Genomic DNA, 18,930 nt, shown 5'->3' with positions numbered 1-18,930 from the left:
TGCTTTCTTATCCTCCTCAGGACCACCTGCTCAGGGCTGGTACCCTCAATCAATGATTAATCAAAAAAAAAAATGGGTATAAGGCCTCTGGGTTCCCGTAGGGGAGGGCCCGGGAGCGGCAGGACCCCTGCGCCTGAGACACTGCCAGAACCTGAAGGAAACAGACCGGATAAACAGTTCTCTGCACCCAAATCCCGTGGGAGGGAGAGCTGAACCTTCAGAGAGGCGGACACGCCTGGGAAACCAGAAGAGACTGCACTCTGTGCACATCCAGGCGCCAGAGGAAAACACCAAACGCCATCTGGAACCCTGGTGCACGGAGGCTCCTGGAAAGAGCGGCGCAGATCTTCCCGGTTGCTGCCACAGCGGAGAGGACTTGGGCAGTACCCCACGAGCAAACTTGAGCCTTGGAACTGCAGGTAGGACCAACTTTTCCCCTGCAGGAAACCTGCCTGGTGAACTCGGGACACACAGAGGCAAAATTCCTCTAAAGCCGGGCACTTCCTGTGTTTACCGGAAGTCCCACACCAGCGGATCCCGGACCGCAGCAGCTCTCTGCTCCCAAACCCCGTGGGAGAGAGACCTCACCGCCTGATCAGGTGGGCACTCCTGAGGCTGCAGAGCGGAGGAGACCACCAACACTGCCCACCCCTGCCCACATCCCTGGCCCAAGAGGCAACTGTATAAGGCCTCTGGGTTCCCATAGGGGAGGGCCCGGGAGCGGCAGGACCCCTGCGCCTGAGACACTGCTGGAGCCTGAAGGAAACAGACCGGATAAACAGTTCTCTGCAACCAAATCCCGTGGGAGGGAGAGCTGAACCTTCAGACAGGCGGACACGCCTGGGAAACCAGAAGAGACTGCACTCTGTGCACATCCAGGCGCCAGAGGAAAACACCAAACGTCATCTGAAACCCTGGTGCACGGAGGCTCCCGGAAGGAGCGGCACAGATTTTCCCGGTTGCTGCCACAGCGGAGAGGACTTGGGCAGTACCCCACGAGCAAACTTGAGCCTTGGAACCACAGGTAGGACCAACTTTTCCCCTGCAAGAAACCTGCCTGGTGAACTCAAGACACAGGCCCACAGGAACAGCTGAAGACCTGTAGAGAGGAAAAACTACACGCCCGAAAGCAGAACACTCTGTCCCCATAACTGGCTGAAAGAAAACTGGAAAACAGGTCTACAGCACTCCTGACACACAGGTTATAGGACAGTCTAGCCACTGTCAGAAATAGCAGAACAAAGTAACACTAGAGATAATCTGATGGCGAGAGGCAAGCGCAGGAACCCAAGCAACAGAAACCAAGACTACATGGCATCATCGGAGCCCAATTCTCCCACCAAAGCAAACACGGAATATCCAAACACACCAGAAAAGCAAGACCTAGTTTCAAAATCATATTTGATCATGATGCTGGAGGACTTCAAGAAAGACATAAAGAACTCCCTTAGAGAACAAGTAGAAGCCTACAGAGAGGAATCGCAAAAATCCCTGAAAGAATTCCAGGAAAACACAATCAAACAGTTGAAGGAATTAAAAATGGAAATAGAAGCAATCAAGAAAGAACACATGGAAACAACCCTGGACATAGAAAATCAAAAGAAAAGACAAGGAGCTGTAGATACAAGCTTCACCAACAGAATTCAAGAGATGGAAGAGAGAATCTCGGGAGCAGAAGATTCCATAGAAATCATTGACTCAACTGTCAAAGATAATGTAAAGCAGAAAAAGCTACTGGTCCAAAACATACAGGAAATCCAGGACTCAATGAGAAGATCAAACCTAAGGATAATAGGTATAGAAGAGAGTGAAGACTCCCAGCTCAAAGGACCAGTAAATATCTTCAACAAAATCATAGAAGAAAACTTCCCTAACCTAAAAAAAGAGATACCCATAGGCATACAAGAAGCCTACAGAACTCCAAATAGATTGGACCAGAAAAGAAACACCTCCCGTCACATAATAGTCAAAACACCAAACGCACAAAATAAAGAAAGAATATTAAAAGCAGTAAGGGAAAAAGGTCAAGTAACATATAAAGGCAGACCTATCAGAATCACACCAGACTTTTCGCCAGAAACTATGAAGGCCAGAAGATCCTGGACAGATGTCATACAGACCCTAAGAGAACACAAATGCCAGCCCAGGTTACTGTATCCTGCAAAACTCTCAATTAACATTGATGGAGAAACCAAGATATTCCATGACAAAACCAAATTTATACAATATCTTTCTACAAGTCCAGCACTACAAAGGATAATAAAGGGTAAAGCCCAACATAAGGAGGCAAGCTATACCCTAGAAGCAAGAAACTAATCATCTTGGCAACAAAACAAAGAGAATGAAAGCACACAAACATAACCTCACTTCCAAATATGAATATAACGGGAAGCAATAATCACTATTCCTTAATATCTCTCAATATCAATGGCCTCAACTCCCCAATAAAAAGACATAGATTAACAAACTGGATACGCAACGAGGACCCTGCATTCTGCTGCCTACAGGAAACACACCTCAGAGACAAAGACAGACATTACCTCAGAGTGAAAGGCTGGAAAACAATTTTCCAAGCAAATGGTCAGAAGAAGCAAGCTGGAGTAGCCATTCTAATATCAAATAAAATCAATTTTCAACTAAAAGTCATCAAAAAAGATAAGGAAGGACACTTCATATTCATCAAAGGAAAAATCCACCAAGATGAACTTTCAATCCTAAATATCTATGCCCCAAATACAAGGGCACCTACATATGTAAAAGAAACCTTACTAAAGCTCAAAACACACATTGGGAGATTTCAACACCCCACTCTCATCAATGGACAGATCATGGAAACAGAAATTAAACAGAGAGGTAGACAGACTAAGAGAAGTCATGAGCCAAATGGACTTAACGGATATTTATAGAACATTCTATCCTAAAGCAAAAGGATATACCTTCTTCTCAGCTCCTCATGGTACTTTCTCCAAAATTGACCATATAATTGGTCAAAAAACGGGCCTCAACAGGTACAGAAAGATAGAAATAATCCCATGCGTGCTATCGGACCACCACGGCCTAAAACTGGTCTTTAATAACAATAAGGGAAGAATGCCCACATATACGTGGAAATTGAACAATGCTCTACTCAATGATAACCTGGTCAAGGAAGAAATAAAGAAAGAAATTAAAAACTTTTTAGAATTTAATGAAAATGAAGGTACAACATACCCAAACTTATGGGACACAATGAAAGCTGTGCTAAGAGGAAAACTCATAGCGCTGAGTGCCTGCAGAAAGAAACAGGAAAGAGCATATGTCAGCAGCTTGACAGCACACCTAAAAGCTCTAGAACAAAAAGAAGCAAATACACCCAGGAGGAGTAGAAGGCAGGAAATAATCAAACTCAGAGCTGAAATCAACCAAGTAGAAACAAAAAGGACCATAGAAAGAATCAACAGAACCAAAAGTTGGTTCTTTGAGAAAATCAACAAGATAGATAAACCCTTAGCCAGACTAACGAGAGGACACAGAGAGTGCGTCCAAATTAACAAAATCAGAAATGAAAAGGGAGACATAACTACAGATTCAGAGGAAATTCAAAAAATCATCAGATCTTACTATAAAAACCTATATTCAACAAAACTTGAAAATCTTCAGAAAATGGACAATTTCCTAGACAGATACCAGGTATCGAAGTTAAATCAGGAACAGATAAACCAGTTAAACAACCCCATAACTCCTAAGGAAATAGAAGCAGTCATTAAAGGTCTCCCAACCAAAAAGAGCCCAGGTCCAGACGGGTTTAGTGCAGAATTCTATCAAATCTTCATAGAAGACCTTATACCAATATTATCCAAACTATTCCACAAAATTGAAACAGATGGAGCCCTACCGAATTCCTTCTATGAAGCCACAATTACTCTTATACCTAAACCACACAAAGACCCAACAAAGAAAGAGAACTTCAGACCAATTTCCCTTATGAATATCGACGCAAAAATACTCAATAAAATTCTGGCAAACCGAATTCAAGAGCACATCAAAACAATCATCCACCATGATCAAGTAGGCTTCATCCCAGGCATGCAGGGATGGTTTAATATAAGGAAAACCATCAACGTGATCCATCATATAAACAAACTGAAAGAACAGAACCACATGATCATTTCATTAGATGCTGAGAAAGCATTTGACAAAATTCAACACCCCTTCATGATAAAAGTCCTGGAAAGAATAGGTATTCAAGGCCCATACCTAAACATAGTAAAAGCCATATACAGCAAACCAGTTGCTAACATTAAACTAAATGGAGAGAAACTTGAAGCAATCCCACTAAAATCAGGGACTAGACAAGGCTGCCCACTCTCTCCCTACTTATTCAATATAGTTCTTGAAGTTCTAGCCAGAGCAATCAGACAACAAAAGGAGATCAAGGGGATACAGATCGGAAAAGAAGAGGTCAAAATATCACTATTTGCAGACGACATGATAGTATATTTAAGTGATCCCAAAAGTTCCACCAGAGAACTACTAAAGCTGATAAACAACTTCAGCAAAGTGGCTGGGTATAAAATTATCTCAAATAAATCAGTTGCCTTCCTCTATACAAAAGAGAAACAAGCCGAGAAAGAAATTAGGGAAACGACACCCTTCATAATAGACCCAAATAATATAAAGTACCTCGGTGTGACTTTAACCAAGCAAGTAAAAGATCTGTACAATAAGAACTTCAAGACACTGAGGAAAGAAATTGAAGAAGACCTCAGAAGATGGAAAGATCTCCCATGCTCATGGATTGGCAGGATTAATATAGTAAAAATGGCCATTTTACCAAAAGCAATCTACAGATTCAATGCAATCCCCATCAAAATACCAATCCAATTCTTCAAAGAGTTAGACAGAACAATTTGCAAATTCATCTGGAATAACAAAAAACCCAGGATAGCTAAAGCTATCCTCAACAATAAGAGGACTTCAGGGGGAATCACTATCCCTGAACTCAAGCAGTATTACAGAGCAATAGTGATAAAAACTGCATGGTATTGGTACAGAGACAGACAGATAGACCAATGGAATAGAATTGAAGACCCAGAAATGAACCCACACACCTATGGTCACTTGATTTTTGACAAAGGAGCCAAAACCATCCAATGGAAAAAAGATAGCATTTTCAGCAAATGGTGCTGGTTCAACTGGAGGGCAACATGTAGAAGAATGCAGATCGATCCATGCTTATCACCCTGTACAAAGCTTAAGTCCAAGTGGATCAAGGACCTCCACATCAAACCAGACACACTCAAACTAATAGAAGAAAAACTAGGGAAGCATCTGGAACACATGGGCACTGGAAAAAATTTCCTGAACAAAACACCAATGGCTTATGCTCTAAGATCAAGAATCGACAAATGGGATCTCATAAAACTGCAAAGCTTCTGTAAGGCAAAGGACACTGTGGTTAGGACAAAACGACAACCAACAGATTGGGAAAAGATCTTTACCAATCCTAGAACAGATAGAGGCCTTATATCCAAAATATACAAAGAACTCAAGAAGTTAGACCACAGGGAAACAAATAACCCTATTAAAAAATGGGGTTCAGAGCTGAACAAAGAATTCACAGCTGAGGAATGCCGAATGGCTGAGAAACACCTAAAGAAATGTTCAACATCTTTAGTCATAAGGGAAATGCAAATCAAAACAACCCTGAGATTTCACCTCACACCAGTGAGAATGGCTAAGATCAAAAACTCAGGTGACAGCAGATGCTGGCGAGGATGTGGAGAAAGAGGAACACTCCTCCATTGTTGGTGGGATTGCAGACTGGTAAAACCATTCTGGAAATCAGTCTGGAGGTTCCTCAGAAAATTGGACATTGAACTGCCTGAGGATCCAGCCATACCTCTCTTGGGCATATACCCAAAAGATGCCTCAACATATAAAAGAGACACGTGCTCCACTATGTTCATCGCAGCCTTATTTATAATAGCCAGAAAATGGAAAGAACCCAGATGCCCTTCAACAGAGGAATGGATACAGAAAATGTGGTACATCTACACAATGGAATATTACTCAGCTATCAAAAACAACGAGTTTATGAAATTCGTAGGCAAATGGTTGGAACTGGAAAATATCATCCTGAGTGAGCTAACCCACTCACAGAAAGACATACATGGTATGCACTCATTGATAAGTGGCTATTAGCCCAAATGCTTGAATTACCCTAGATCCCTAGAACAAAGGAAACTCAAGACGGATGATCAAAATGTGAATGCTTCACTCCTTCTTTAAATGAGGAAAAAGAATACCCTTGGCAGGGAAGGGAGAGGCAAAGATTAAAACAGAGACTGGAGGAACACCCATTCAGAGCCTGCCCCACAGGTGGCCCATACATATACAGCCACCCAATTAGACAAGATGGATGAAGCAAAGAAGTGCAGACCGACAGGAGCCGGATGTAGATCGCTCCTGAGAGACACAGCCAGAATACAGCAAATACAGAGGCGAATGCCAGCAGCAAACCACTGAACTGAGAATAGGTCCCCCGTTGAAGGAATCAGAGAAAGAACTGGAAGAGCTTGAAGGTGCTCGAGACCCCAAAAGTACAACAATGTCAAGCAACCAGAGCTTCCAGGGACTAAGCCACTACCTAAAGACTATACATGGACTGACCCTGGACTCTGTCCCCATAGGTAGCAATGAATATCCTAGTAAGAGCACCAGTGGAAGGGGAAGCCCTGGGTCCTGCTAAGACTGAACCCCCAGTGAACTAGACTATGCGGGGAGGGTGGCAATGGGGAGAGGTTTGGGAGGGGAACACCCACAAGGAAGGGGAGGGGGGAGGGTGATGTCTGTCCGGAAACCGGGAAAGGGAATAACACTTGAAATGTATATAAGAAATACTCAAGATAATAAAAAAAAATAAAATAAAATAAAAAAAAAAGTAACTAACATAGATAGGTGAAGTGCCTATTCAAAATAATCAAGGAAATAGTGGGGAGAGATAGGAATAGCACAGAGATTCCAAGCCATGTTACAACGAAGCGAAAAGGCAGAGGCTTATAAAAATTTAACAATACAAACCACATGGACTATTTCAAGAGACAGTTGACTGGAATCTGAATTTCAAACTTTTCTCAGTAGAGTGCACATCAGACTCTACTTCAGCACATTGCGCTTAGGAATGAGTGAGACACACAAAGGACAGACTGTAGCGCCATCTATTTTATTTAGAAAGCAAAGTTAAAAACAAAAAAAAGCTAGCACTGATAGGCTATGGTCAAAGTAACTTCCTCCCAGAAAAGAGGACACTGAGTGACTCACAGATGCTGTGCCCACTGTCCAGAGATTGGCCTTGCCTCATTGATGCTGGACTAGGAAGGGATGGAAGTTGTAATTTAGGAGTGATGCAGGGTAGGAGATTACTTGCTGAATAAATCTGTGTCCCAGCTAACCAGCATTACTTGGGGTCTTATTCCCATGTACCACTTTTATTTCCTCTTGAGGGTACATACTGTGTAGCAAGAAACAAGTCCATGAAACTTGTGTAGGGATGTATGGTTACATAAACTATTACACTAGTTTTCTGAGGCCGCTGTAAAATTTTGCCATATATTCAGTGATTTAGAGGTTTATTATCTCACATTTCTAAAGCCTAGAAGACTGAAATAAAAGTGCAAACAAGTATGAAAAAAAAAATGACAGCGTTCCACACATTTGCCTACAGGAAATCTGATGGGGGAGTTTCCCTCAATTAAGAGTCCTCTACCTTGTGATAAAAACATAAGCAGGACAAATGGCACATGGCCAAGGCAAAGGCTCTGAGGATAGAACATGCCAGTTCATGTGATCCCTGAGGATTGTATAGTCTCCTGGCTATGTTATTGGCCAAATATTCAGACATCTCATGCCAAACCTTCTCTGGTGCTTACATTGTAAGAGAAGTGTAAGAGGATTACATGGCATGATGGTTTATATATGTTCTACCCAGGGAGTGGCACTATTAGAAGGTGTGGCCCTGTTGGAGTGGCTTTAAGACCCTCACCCTAGCTGTCTGGAGGTCAGTATTCTGCTGGCAGCCTTCAGATGAAGATGTAGCACTCTCAGCTCCTTCTGCACCATGCCTGCCTGGATGCTGCCATGTTCCTGCCTTGATGATAATGAACTGAACCTCTGAACTGTAAGCCAGCCCCAATTAAATGCTGTCCTTAGAAGAGTTGCCTTGGCCATGGTGTCTGTCTGTTCACAGCAATGGAAACCCTGACTGAGACACACAGGGACTGCCATAAGTTCAAGCAGCAGAGAGAACTGCAAAACAATCCATTGACAACTTCATGGTTCAGATAGCACATGAGAGAGAGGCCTTGAAAGGGAACAGGTAAGCTCCCTGAGTGTAAACACCAGCCTCAGCCTGGAGTTTGCACTCCCTGCGGGCTGTGGTTTATGGTGAGGAGCTGGGCAGTGCTCTCTGTAGTCTGATTGCAGGGAAGTCAGACCAGTCCACCAACACTGTCTTTGAATTTACATAACCTGTGGGGACTCAGTGCATCACTGTCAGCAGATGTCAGCGAGCCTGCTGAGGGAGTGTGAGCAGGTATGTGGTACTCATACAGGCAGAGGAAGAGCTGTGCTGGGCAGGGAGAGATCTGTAGTCTTCTGTTCTCCAGAGCAGAGCTATTCGTGTCAGCCCTGACTTCTAGGCTGCTGGACGTGCCTCCGCCTACAGAGCTCTCGTGTGAACTACCCACCTGCTATGCTTGCCAGGCATTAGTACACACCATGTCATTTGCTTCAAGGATGGTTCTTAGCCCCATTAATGAGATGAGGGGGAGGAAGAATCGGGCAGAAAGGGAGACAGCTTGGATGTCATGGGAGTCTCAAAAGTGCCTCAGCTATGAGGAAGGTTGACCACTTCTCTGCTTGAGGAGACCTCTCAGACTGCCATGGACATAGGCTGAGAAGCAGCCACTACAACTTGCAAAACTTTGGGGTACATGACTTATAAAAAGCAGTGATTTCAATTTGCTGGTAATATTTTCCATGAGAAAAACCATCATGGTCGTTAAGGAAGCAGATGAGGAATACTCTGGAATCACAAAAGGCACATGAGAATCATTAGGGAAAGAAAAACTGTAATTATGGAGCTTTTTGGGGTCTGAGAAATAGGGACAAGGGAAGAAGTGGGTTCGCCTCAATCCCTGTCATAACGGGCACACATGTCATTAGCTAAGGGTAGAATAAAAGTGACTGAGCATTGGATAATTTTAGCACCATGGTGAAGGAAATTATTATGGAACTCTGAGATTAAACTGAGCAACTCTGAAGTGTGGTAAAATAAATTTAAGACATTTCTATTTTGTAATAATTATGTTCTCTCTTTAGTAACACTTTAAATTTTTTATTGAGCACATTTAATAATAAAAGTAATGCCTATCATTTGCTAATCTCCTGTAATCATGACACATAGGAAACACTCTTTTTACTCAGGCCCAAGTTAAGGAAAGAAATTGAGCCTATAAAGCCACTAAGTAAGTCACAGAGGCAATGGTACTCCTTTAGTAATTACCTTTCGTTTCATCAAGTTACACAGAGAAACCATAATGACCTCCTCTGATCAGCCTACTCCTTCCCCAGCTCCATGAGAATTCTAGACCTAAGAGTGATGGCGATTAGTAGCGCACAGGAAACTTCGGTCCAGCCCCATGAGAGCTGGAGACACAGTGGAAGAGCTAGAACTGCCAGCTAGTAACAGAGCTAGCAAAAGAGCCTAACCAGAAGGTTTCTGATCAGCATTCACGTCAGCAGAACAGTTATAGGTCAATTCTGACATTTGGTCTTATTGGACAACGCTCCATTTTCGTTCAGATGAAGGCAAAAGCATGTGTATACAGTCACTTTGGTGCAAATCAGAAACCATGTGGAGCTTGCTCTGTGGTCTGAATCTTGTCCCCGTGATGAGATCGCTCTGTGACCCAGCAGCTCAAGACCATATGTAAGCAAGTGGTTGATTCCAGAGGACTGTGACACACAGCTGCAAACACACACTCCACTGTGTGCTATAGAGCACCTTCTTTACACAAATAAGTCTTTAAAAAGTCAATCAAAACATTTTCTCAGTCCCAGACTTGGAAAACAATTCACTGTACATTCATTCATACTAAGATTAGTTTTCCTGAGCGATCACAAGATTTAGAGGATCCTATTTATAATTTTGGTTTTAAGTTATTTCTTATTGGGTGGGAACTCAAAACCAATGAATTAGTTTAATGCCATTATCCAAATTCTTAGATACACAGAAGTTGCTCAGATAGTATACTCTTGTGTGGACATACAAGCAGGCTCCCGCAATTAACAGAACATAAAATGTTTCTATGCTATACATATTACAAATACTTTTAAGACACTTAAATCATGGGATCAAATAGAAAGGTCAAGATGGCAGTGACTGAATTTCTGTTGTATGCTAGAGTAACTTCTGGGGCTATCCTAGTTCCTTAGAGGAGAAAGCAGTATGTAAGGATCAGAGTGGTTGCTTGGTTACCAGTACAACTGAGCTACCGGGTTCCAAGTATGTCAGCTTGGACTGGCCTTAGCACTGGTCTCTGCCCTGAGATTTGTAAAACTGCTTTAGAGCACTGGCAAAAAGAAGGCACCTTCCAGGCACCCATTCACTATTGCTAGTTTTCATTTGATCCACTACAAATTCTTGGCCTTTAACAGAATTGTTTGAGCTAAGTGTTCAAGTACAGTTACTATAACTGCTCAGAACAGCGGGCTGTGAGAAAAGAAAAGACATCCCCAGGAAAGTCACTTGCAGCATCCACTCACCTGCACAGGCAGCATCTGTCCGCTGTTGTAGAGGGAGCGGCAGATCTTCAACACCTCGTCTCCAAGTCTCTGCTTGTTCTCTGTTGTACATCTGGTCAGCATCACAGTCACCAGCCTCACCCACAGGTTGTTGGCTATGCTGCTCCTCAGAGAAATATGTAAAACATTGGGTGTGATTAAAGCTCTCAACATTGAGATAAATTAAAAAAAAGTATCCTAATTTCTGACATAAAGTGCTTTTGGTGGCTAACATTCGTATACGTAATGTTTCTTTAGGCTATCCTCACGAGCCACTGTAGTATGTAGAGGCAACACTGGGACAGTAGGTGCCCAGAGAACTCAGACTCAAGCTACAGACCCAGTCTCATGTACTGACCTCATGGCAGCACTGCCAATAGTAGAATCTGCATTCTCACCCTCCACTCTGGTGATTTTTTTATTGGATATTTAATGTGTTTACATTTCAAATGTTATCCCCTTTCCCATCCCCCCTCAACCTACTTCTATGAAGATACTCCCACTCCCACTTCAACAACCTGGCAGTCCCCTACTTTGGGGAAACGAGCTTTACAAGACCAAGGACTTCTCCTCCTATTGATGCCAGACAATGCCATCCTCTGCTACATATGCGACTGGAGCCATGGGTCCCTCCGTGTATACTCTTTGCTTGATAGTTTAGTCCCTAGGAGCTCTGGGAAGTCTGGTTGGTTGGTATTGTTGTTCTTCCTATGACAATGCAAACCCCTTCAACTCCTTCAGTCCTTTATCTCATCCATTGGGTTCCCCATGCTCAGTCCAATGGTTAGCTGCAAGCATCCTCATCAGTAAGGCACTAGCAGAGCCTCTCAGGAGGCATCCATATCAGGCTCCTGTCAGCAAGCACTTCTTAGCATCAGCAATAGTGAATGGGTTTGGTGGCTGAATATGGGGTGGATCCCCAGGTGGGAAAGTCTCTGGATGGCCTTCCTTTCAGTCTCTGCTCCACTTTGTCCTTGTATTTCCTCCCATGGGTATTTTGATCCCCCTTCTAAGAAGGAATGAAGCATCCACATTTTGGTCTACCTTCTTTTTGACCTTCATATGGTCTGTGAATTATTTCTTGGGTATTCTGAGTTTTTGAGCTAATATCCACTTAGTGAGTGCATAACATGTGTGTACTTTTGTGATTGGGTTAGCTCACTCAGGATGGTATTTTCTAGTTCCATCCATTTGCCTACGAAGTTCATGAAATCATTGTTTTTAAAATCTGAGTAATATTCCATTGTGTAGATGTACCACATTTTCTGTATCCATTCCTCTGTTGAAAAACATCTGGGTTCTTTCCAGCTTCTGGCTATTATAAATAAGGCTGCGATGAACATAGTGGAGCACGTGTCTCTTTTATATGTTGAGGCATCTTTTGGGTATATGCCCAGGAATGGTATAGATGGGTCCTCAGGCAGTACTATGTCCAATTTTCTGAGGAACCTCCAGACTGATTTCCAGAATGGTTGTACCAGTCTGCAATCCCACCAACAATGGAGGAGTGTTCCTCTTTCTCCACATCCTCGCCAGCATCTGCTGTCACCTGAGTTTTTGATCTTAGCCATTCTCACTGGTGTGAGGTGAAATCTCAGGGTTGTTTTGATTTGCATTTCCCTGATGACTAAAGATGTTGAACATTTCTTTAGGTGCCTCTCAGCCATTCAATATTCCTCAGCTGAGAATTCTTTGTTTAGCTCTGCACCCCATTTTTAATAGTATTATTTGGCTCTCTGGATTCAACCTTCTTGAGTTCTTTGTATATTTTGGATATTAGTCCTCTATCAGATGTAGGATTGGTAAAGATCTTTTCCCAATCTGTTAATTGCCATTTTGTCCTAATGACAGTGTCCTTTGCCTTACAGAAGCTTTGCAATTTTATGAGGTCCCATTTGTGGATTCTAGATTTTAGAGTGTAAGTCATTGGTACTCTGTTCACGTAATTTTCCCCTGTGCGTATGTGTTCGAGGCTCTTCCGCACTTTCTCTTCTGTTAGTTTCAGTGTATCTGGTTTTATGTGGAGGTCTTTGATCTGCTTAGACTTTGAACTTTGTACAAGGAGATAAGAATGGGTACATTTGCATTCTTCTACATGCTGTCCTCCAGTTGAACCAGCACCATTTGTTGAAAATGATGTCTTTTTTCCATTGGACAGTTTTAACTCCTTTGTCAAAGATCAAATGACCATAGCTGTGTGGGTTCATTTCTGGGTCCTCAATTCTATCCCATTGGTCCACCTGCCTGTCTCTGTACCAATACCATGCAGTTTTTATCACTATTGCTCTGTAATACAGATTGAGGTCAGGAATGGCGATTCCCTCAGAAGTTCTTTTATTGTTGAGAATAGTTTTTGCTATCCTGTTTGTTATTCCAAATGAATTTGCAAATTGCTCCTTCTAACTCTATGAAGAATTGAGTTGGAATTTTGATGGAGATTGCATTGAATCTGTAGATGGCTTTCAGCAAGATGGTCATTTTTACAATATTAATCCTGCCAGTCCATGATCATGGGAGGTCTTTCCATTTCTGAGATTTTCTTCTATTTCTTTCTTCAGAGTCTTGAAGTTCTTATCATACAGATCTTTCACTTGCTTGGTTAGAGTCACACCAAAGGACTTTATATTTTTTGTGACTATTGTGAAGGGTGTTATTTCCTTAATTTCTTTTTCAGTCTGTTTATCCTTTGAGTAGAGGAAGGTTACTGATTTGTTTGATTTAATTTTATACCCAGCCACTTTGCTGAAGTTGTTTATCAGCTGTTCTCTGGTGGAATTTTGGGGGTCACTTAAGTATACTATCATATCATCTACAAATAGTGATATTTTGACTTCTTCCTTTTCAATTTGTATCCCTTTGACTCTTTTTGTTGTCTAATTGCTCTGGCTAGGATTTTAAGTACTATATTGAATAGATAGGGAGAAAGTACATAGCCTTGTGTAGTCCCTGATTTTAGGGGGATTGCTTCAAGTTTCTCTTTATTTAGTTTGATGTTGGCTCCTGGTTTCTGTATATTACTTTTAGTATGTTTAGGTATGAGCCTTGGATTCCTGATCTTTCCAAGACTCTTATCATGAAGGGGTGTTGAACTTTGTCAAATGCTTTCTTGGCTTCTAATGAGATGATCATGTGTTTAGTTTTTTTTTTCCTCTGAGTTTGTTTATATAGTGGATTTTGTTGATGGATTTCCATATATTGAACCATCCCTGCATCCCTGGGATGAAGCCTACTTGATCATGGTGAATGATCGTTTTGATGTCTTCTTGGATTTGGCTTGTGAGATTTTATTGAATTTTTTGAATCAATATTCATGAGGGAAATTGGTCTGAAGTTCTCTTTCTTTGTAGTGTCTTTGTGTGTTTTAGGTATAAATGTAATTGTGCCTTCAAAAAATGAATTGGGTATTGTTTCTTCTGTTTCTATTTTGTTCTGGAGATTTTTAAGAGAAGCCTAGTACCCAGGAACCTACACTTCACAAGTTCTTGCAGCCCTGAGTAGTCTTAGCAAGATCACAGGGAAGCACTTCACTATGACAATGAAGGTTGTGAACAGAAGAGGTGTGATAGCCTGGCATGGTAGGACACAGGAAACTGAAGGTCACTAGTTCAAGGACAGCCTGGGCTACATAACCAGATTCTGTGTTGAACAATAACAAACCTCAAACTAAACATTTCAAGTAAAATCCCACTCTGTAGCACATGAGTCAGGATGCCATCAATGTCACAGAAGACAGAGACTTAAGCTACACCTTCTTTCCCTTCTAAAGGAATCTGCTTAGAAAAAACAAAAAGACATAGCCCTCCTCTGTGTGCATCAGGAATTCCTAACAGTGCCACCCTGGGGCTCAAGTGAAGAGTGTTTTACTGCTCTGAAACTGCTTTAGGATAAATCATTTCCAGGTAAGCTTCCTTCCTCCCATACCAAGATATGGAGGCTTCACTGGCCTAGGACAGAATCACTTGCTGGGTACTAAAAAATATCAGCCTTGGAGCCAATAGGCCTGAGCAGGAGTATAGAGACACATCCTTGCCAGTGGAAACAGCTTCAGACAGGTGATCTGCTCAAAGGAAACCTGGCCACTTCTCCCAAAGGAAAGGGTGAGTCACATGTCCAATAGTACAAGGACAAGACAAGCACCTCAGTTAACACTGAGTGGCAGCTGCAAGCTAGGCAGGACAGAGAGGAAACAACCCAAGCCTGCTGTGGGGCCATTCCTCCTTAGAATTCTGTCTCCTTCACTTGTTAGCTGTGTGCAGTCTCAAGTTACTTAACTTTTGAGACGCAATTCTTCCATCTGTATAACTAGGTTACACTATCTATGCATGTTTGTTGTGTGGATGATTGGTAATGTATGTAAATTACATGCTCAATATTGTGAGCACTTAATAAATGGGAATTACTTGTTCCATATGAAATCTCAAGGCAGCACTATAAGCTTTGTTTAAAATAAATCAGGCAAGAAATTTCCTTGTGAAATACCAGAACAAAATTATTGTGCTCATATCTTAAATCAGACATGGTTATGGTACTTCTGAAGAAAACATTTGGGTTTAGGTACAGGGAAATAGAAAGGTTATCCAATATTTCAAAAACAATTTAAATTGTCTTCAAAGTCAAATAGTGATCTCTCTCACACATAAATACCTTTTTAAACCCATAATTTTGTGTGTGTGTGTGTGTGTTTTCAATTATCCATAAAAAACACAATTCACAAAAAGAAAAATTCCAGTGGCTCTACACTGAATGTTGTTCCTTTCTGTGTCATTTAGTAGTCATTTATGTTAATAAACCGACTGTCAAGAGTACCACAGTGCCCCACCTAACTAACCCTTATTTATTCAGTAGTGTCCTCCTCAAATAGGAAGAGTAGTGGGATGCAGCTCAGACTTGCGAAAGGGAAATCATAGAGGGCCTCCTTTTAAGTGAAAATTACAAAGTTGTCAACCGTATGGAAAAAAATGTATGTTGACATTGCCAAGACCCATGATAAAAACAATCCCCCCTCTGTGAAACTGCCAAGAACAAGAAGAAATTCAACCAGAGATCTGCTGTACTTAGAACACCAAAATCACAGTTATAGGGGACTAAGGAGATGGTTTAGTGGCTAACAGTGCTTTGTCTGCAAACAGAAGGTCACATCACCAGTATCCACACAGGAAACCAGGTGTGTGTCTGTAGCCCAGCATTGGGGCTGGAGAGTGGAAGGTGCTGAGAGCCCAGCAGAGGCAGTGAGCTTCTGGTCAGTCTGTCCCGGACAACAGGAGAGGGAGATATACCTTAGGTCATGCTCTGGCCTCCATTTAGGAATGCATAAACCTACCTAACCCAATAACACACATACACATACACCAATACCACACTTTTAAAAAAAAATCAAAATTATCAAACATAAAATTTAATCGTGGTGCTGTAATTTGGTCAAAAGCCCATGCATGGGCAAGTCACAGAATCCAGAGTAGAATTTTCGATTGTTATTTTGCTAAATGACCATCCTGTCATCATATTTAAATACTGTCCTTTAAATATGTATGCATGTCCCCATTGACTTAGGTTGCTCCCAATCTTGGCCAGAGGAGTTTCTTTTTGGGGACAGCAGTCAATGGCAAGAGACCGAGCTGGTCAAAGTGCGGAAAATAAGGGACTGCATGGCTACCCTTCAATGGGACATTTATGTTAACTGAACACCGTCGAGGCTCAGAGAATATTGTGAAAAAGTAGGGGGAGTAGGAAATGCTGTCTTCCAATATTTCCAATATTTCAGAAACAACTTAAATTGTCTTCAAAGTCAAATAGTGATCTCTCTCACACATAAATACCTTTTTAAACCCATAAGATCAAGCCAGCCAAAATCCAAGCGTAGGCAGGAAGATGCTCCCAGGCTAGTGGCAGTGGACAGTGTCTGGGGATGACAAATGTCCTTTTGTTTTTGTTTTGTTACTGAGGCTCTGGTTACTGGTTACTCCCATGCTGCAGTGGGCAGTGCCTCACCCATGAACATATGGGCAGCAATAACTGGACTTGGTGGGTAATAAAAAAAAAAAGACTTGGCTTTGGGAGGAGGCATGTTAGTGAGATATGAGGGCAGCTTGAGGGGAAAATGGGGGATAGATCATATTTTACTATATACATGTAAGAGATTCTCAAAAAGAAAAAAATAAAATTAAAATGATAGAAAGAAAGAAACTCACCACTACAGCATATAACAAGTGCTTAGCTTGGATGTAAACATTCAATCTGTACAGACGGGAATAGGGAATCTCATGGGAAAGCATGGTGGAGAGCTGCATTTGGTACCCTTCACCAGTTCCGAGTGCTTGGAACGTATTCCTTAATGTAAGGGGGTGTCACTGGCTCTGCTGAGGACATTGCATTTTTAAAACTGACATTCAGACAGAGGCTGTCGACTATCTTAGGTAAGCGCTCTACCACTGAGCTAAATCCCCAGCCCCCGGCTGTCGACTATCTTAACACTTACACACATTCACTTTTCATGGGTGGCCACGCTTGCAGGAGTAAAATCAAGTGCTGAAACTCGACCTCATGGTGACTGGATTCCAGGAGCTCCATGAATAGAGAGTGCCGGCTTTCTTCACTCTCAGTGTCAGCTACATCCACCTGAAAGAAGCAGTACACATCCGAAACTGGCAATGCTGAGCTGGGTCACAGAAGACTGTATGTGACTGAGAAAAGAACTTTGAAAAACTTTGCAATTTACTGAATAAAAATTAAATATTGTCTAAAACCAAGCCAGAACAGAAATTTACTAACATGTTAAAATGCAGATTGCTTTTACAGTTGAAAGCAATTATTTCAGCATACTTAACATTAAATGAATTTTGGAAGTTTAAACTGTCCAAAATTGACTCCTAATGTTCATCAGAAAGCCATTTGCCAACATGTGCCTAGAAATTACTCTAATTTGACTAAAGATTTTATGCATGTTCCCTTGTCATATGATGCTTTGGCGACACACACCATGCAAGTCAAACACAGTATTCATTGCCAGTCTGTCTCTACTACGGGAGAGGCCCTGTCAGTCTCACAGCATCCACCCCTTCCCACTAGATAACCAAATGGCTTCTCTTCTAACCAGGGCAATTATAAAACAAGTTACACGTGCAGGATGGCTCTGGGGAAAAGTGTCAGTTATTTTAAGTCAAAAAGTGGTTTTGATATACAAGCCAGTCAGTTCATCCCCCTTCCTAGTTTCTCTTCACAGGCTCTCGGCGGTTAGGGACACAGACAATCGCAATGGTAAAGGCATGGTGATATGTATTCACAGGGTTCAGATCATCACACCTTGAAAGGATAATGAGAATGGATTTTACTTACACACTTGCTAAATTGTCTGGACTAATGCAGGTTTCCAAAACATTTATTTAATGGCCATGATGGTGCTGATCTAACACACCATCTGAGGAGTCATACCATGAATTTTGCAGTGTTGCAAATGGTCATATGAACTATGAAATTATCAGTAATTACTGTGGGAAGCCTGGCTCCCACAGTGATCTGCCAGAACCTCCGACCCCCACCTCTGAGCCTCAGGCCGTCCATCAGTGGAATAAATAGGCCCATAGCACTTTACAGTTTTGAAATAATTTCATGGTATAGCAAGTCAGTTGATCCCTACCACAGCTCTGTGTGGGGGACACTTGGGTTAGCAACCTCCTGGGACATGCAGACATTGGCTCAACTGTCCTGGTAATGGAGCTCTCAAGTGACAGCCAAAAGATAATCTGAGTAGCATGTTCTGAAAAGAGGAGCCAACACAAGATAAGCTCAACATTATTTAAGCAAGGCTTCTAGCTGGGAGCAGGCAAATGTCTCTAAGAAACACAAATTCAAGACTTTCAGTCATCATTAACCAATCTCAGTACTTCACTCTGTCTCCAGCCTCTAGGCCTCCTGACATGTCTTGCTCACAATTACACACATTCTGCATCAGCTACCAGGAACCATTTCTTTGCCCTGGCATGTTCTTCCTCCAGATACTGGAGGACTTAGAGCCCTGTTTCCTTCCCAGTGAAGGCCCTGCTTACCTGCCTGAGTTGTAAGGCATACCTAAAATCCACATCCTCTCGTCTCACCGTCCTTAGTACTCAA

General features: G+C 42.1%; 1 protein-coding gene across 16 annotated transcripts in view; it reads right to left on the bottom strand.

Annotated features, from left to right (window-relative positions):
* The window catches only part of Nbas (NBAS subunit of NRZ tethering complex), a 341,775-nt gene that overhangs the window by 52,256 nt on the left and 270,589 nt on the right, over positions 1-18,930 (bottom strand). For 7 of the 16 annotated variants that reach the window (NM_001427446.1, XM_087554760.1, XM_087554762.1 and 4 more), the window contains 2 exons: positions 17,300-17,439; positions 10,807-10,945 (listed from right to left, as the gene is read on the bottom strand). In NM_001427446.1, the coding sequence (NP_001414375.1) occupies positions 10,807-10,945; positions 17,300-17,439 (279 nt within the window). Of the gene's footprint in view, positions 1-10,806; positions 10,952-17,299; positions 17,440-18,930 lie in introns of all 16 variants that reach the window. The other 9 variants (XM_087554759.1, XM_087554761.1, XM_087554749.1 and 6 more) reach the window with 2 other exon arrangements.

Source organism: Rattus norvegicus, chromosome 6, assembly GCF_021556685.1.
Source record: "Rattus norvegicus strain SHRSP/BbbUtx chromosome 6, alternate assembly SHRSP_T2T, whole genome shotgun sequence".
Taxonomy (NCBI): domain Eukaryota; kingdom Metazoa; phylum Chordata; class Mammalia; order Rodentia; family Muridae; genus Rattus; species Rattus norvegicus.
The sequence above is the reverse complement of the archived record's forward strand: the minus strand, read 5'-3'. Positions and strand labels throughout refer to the sequence as shown.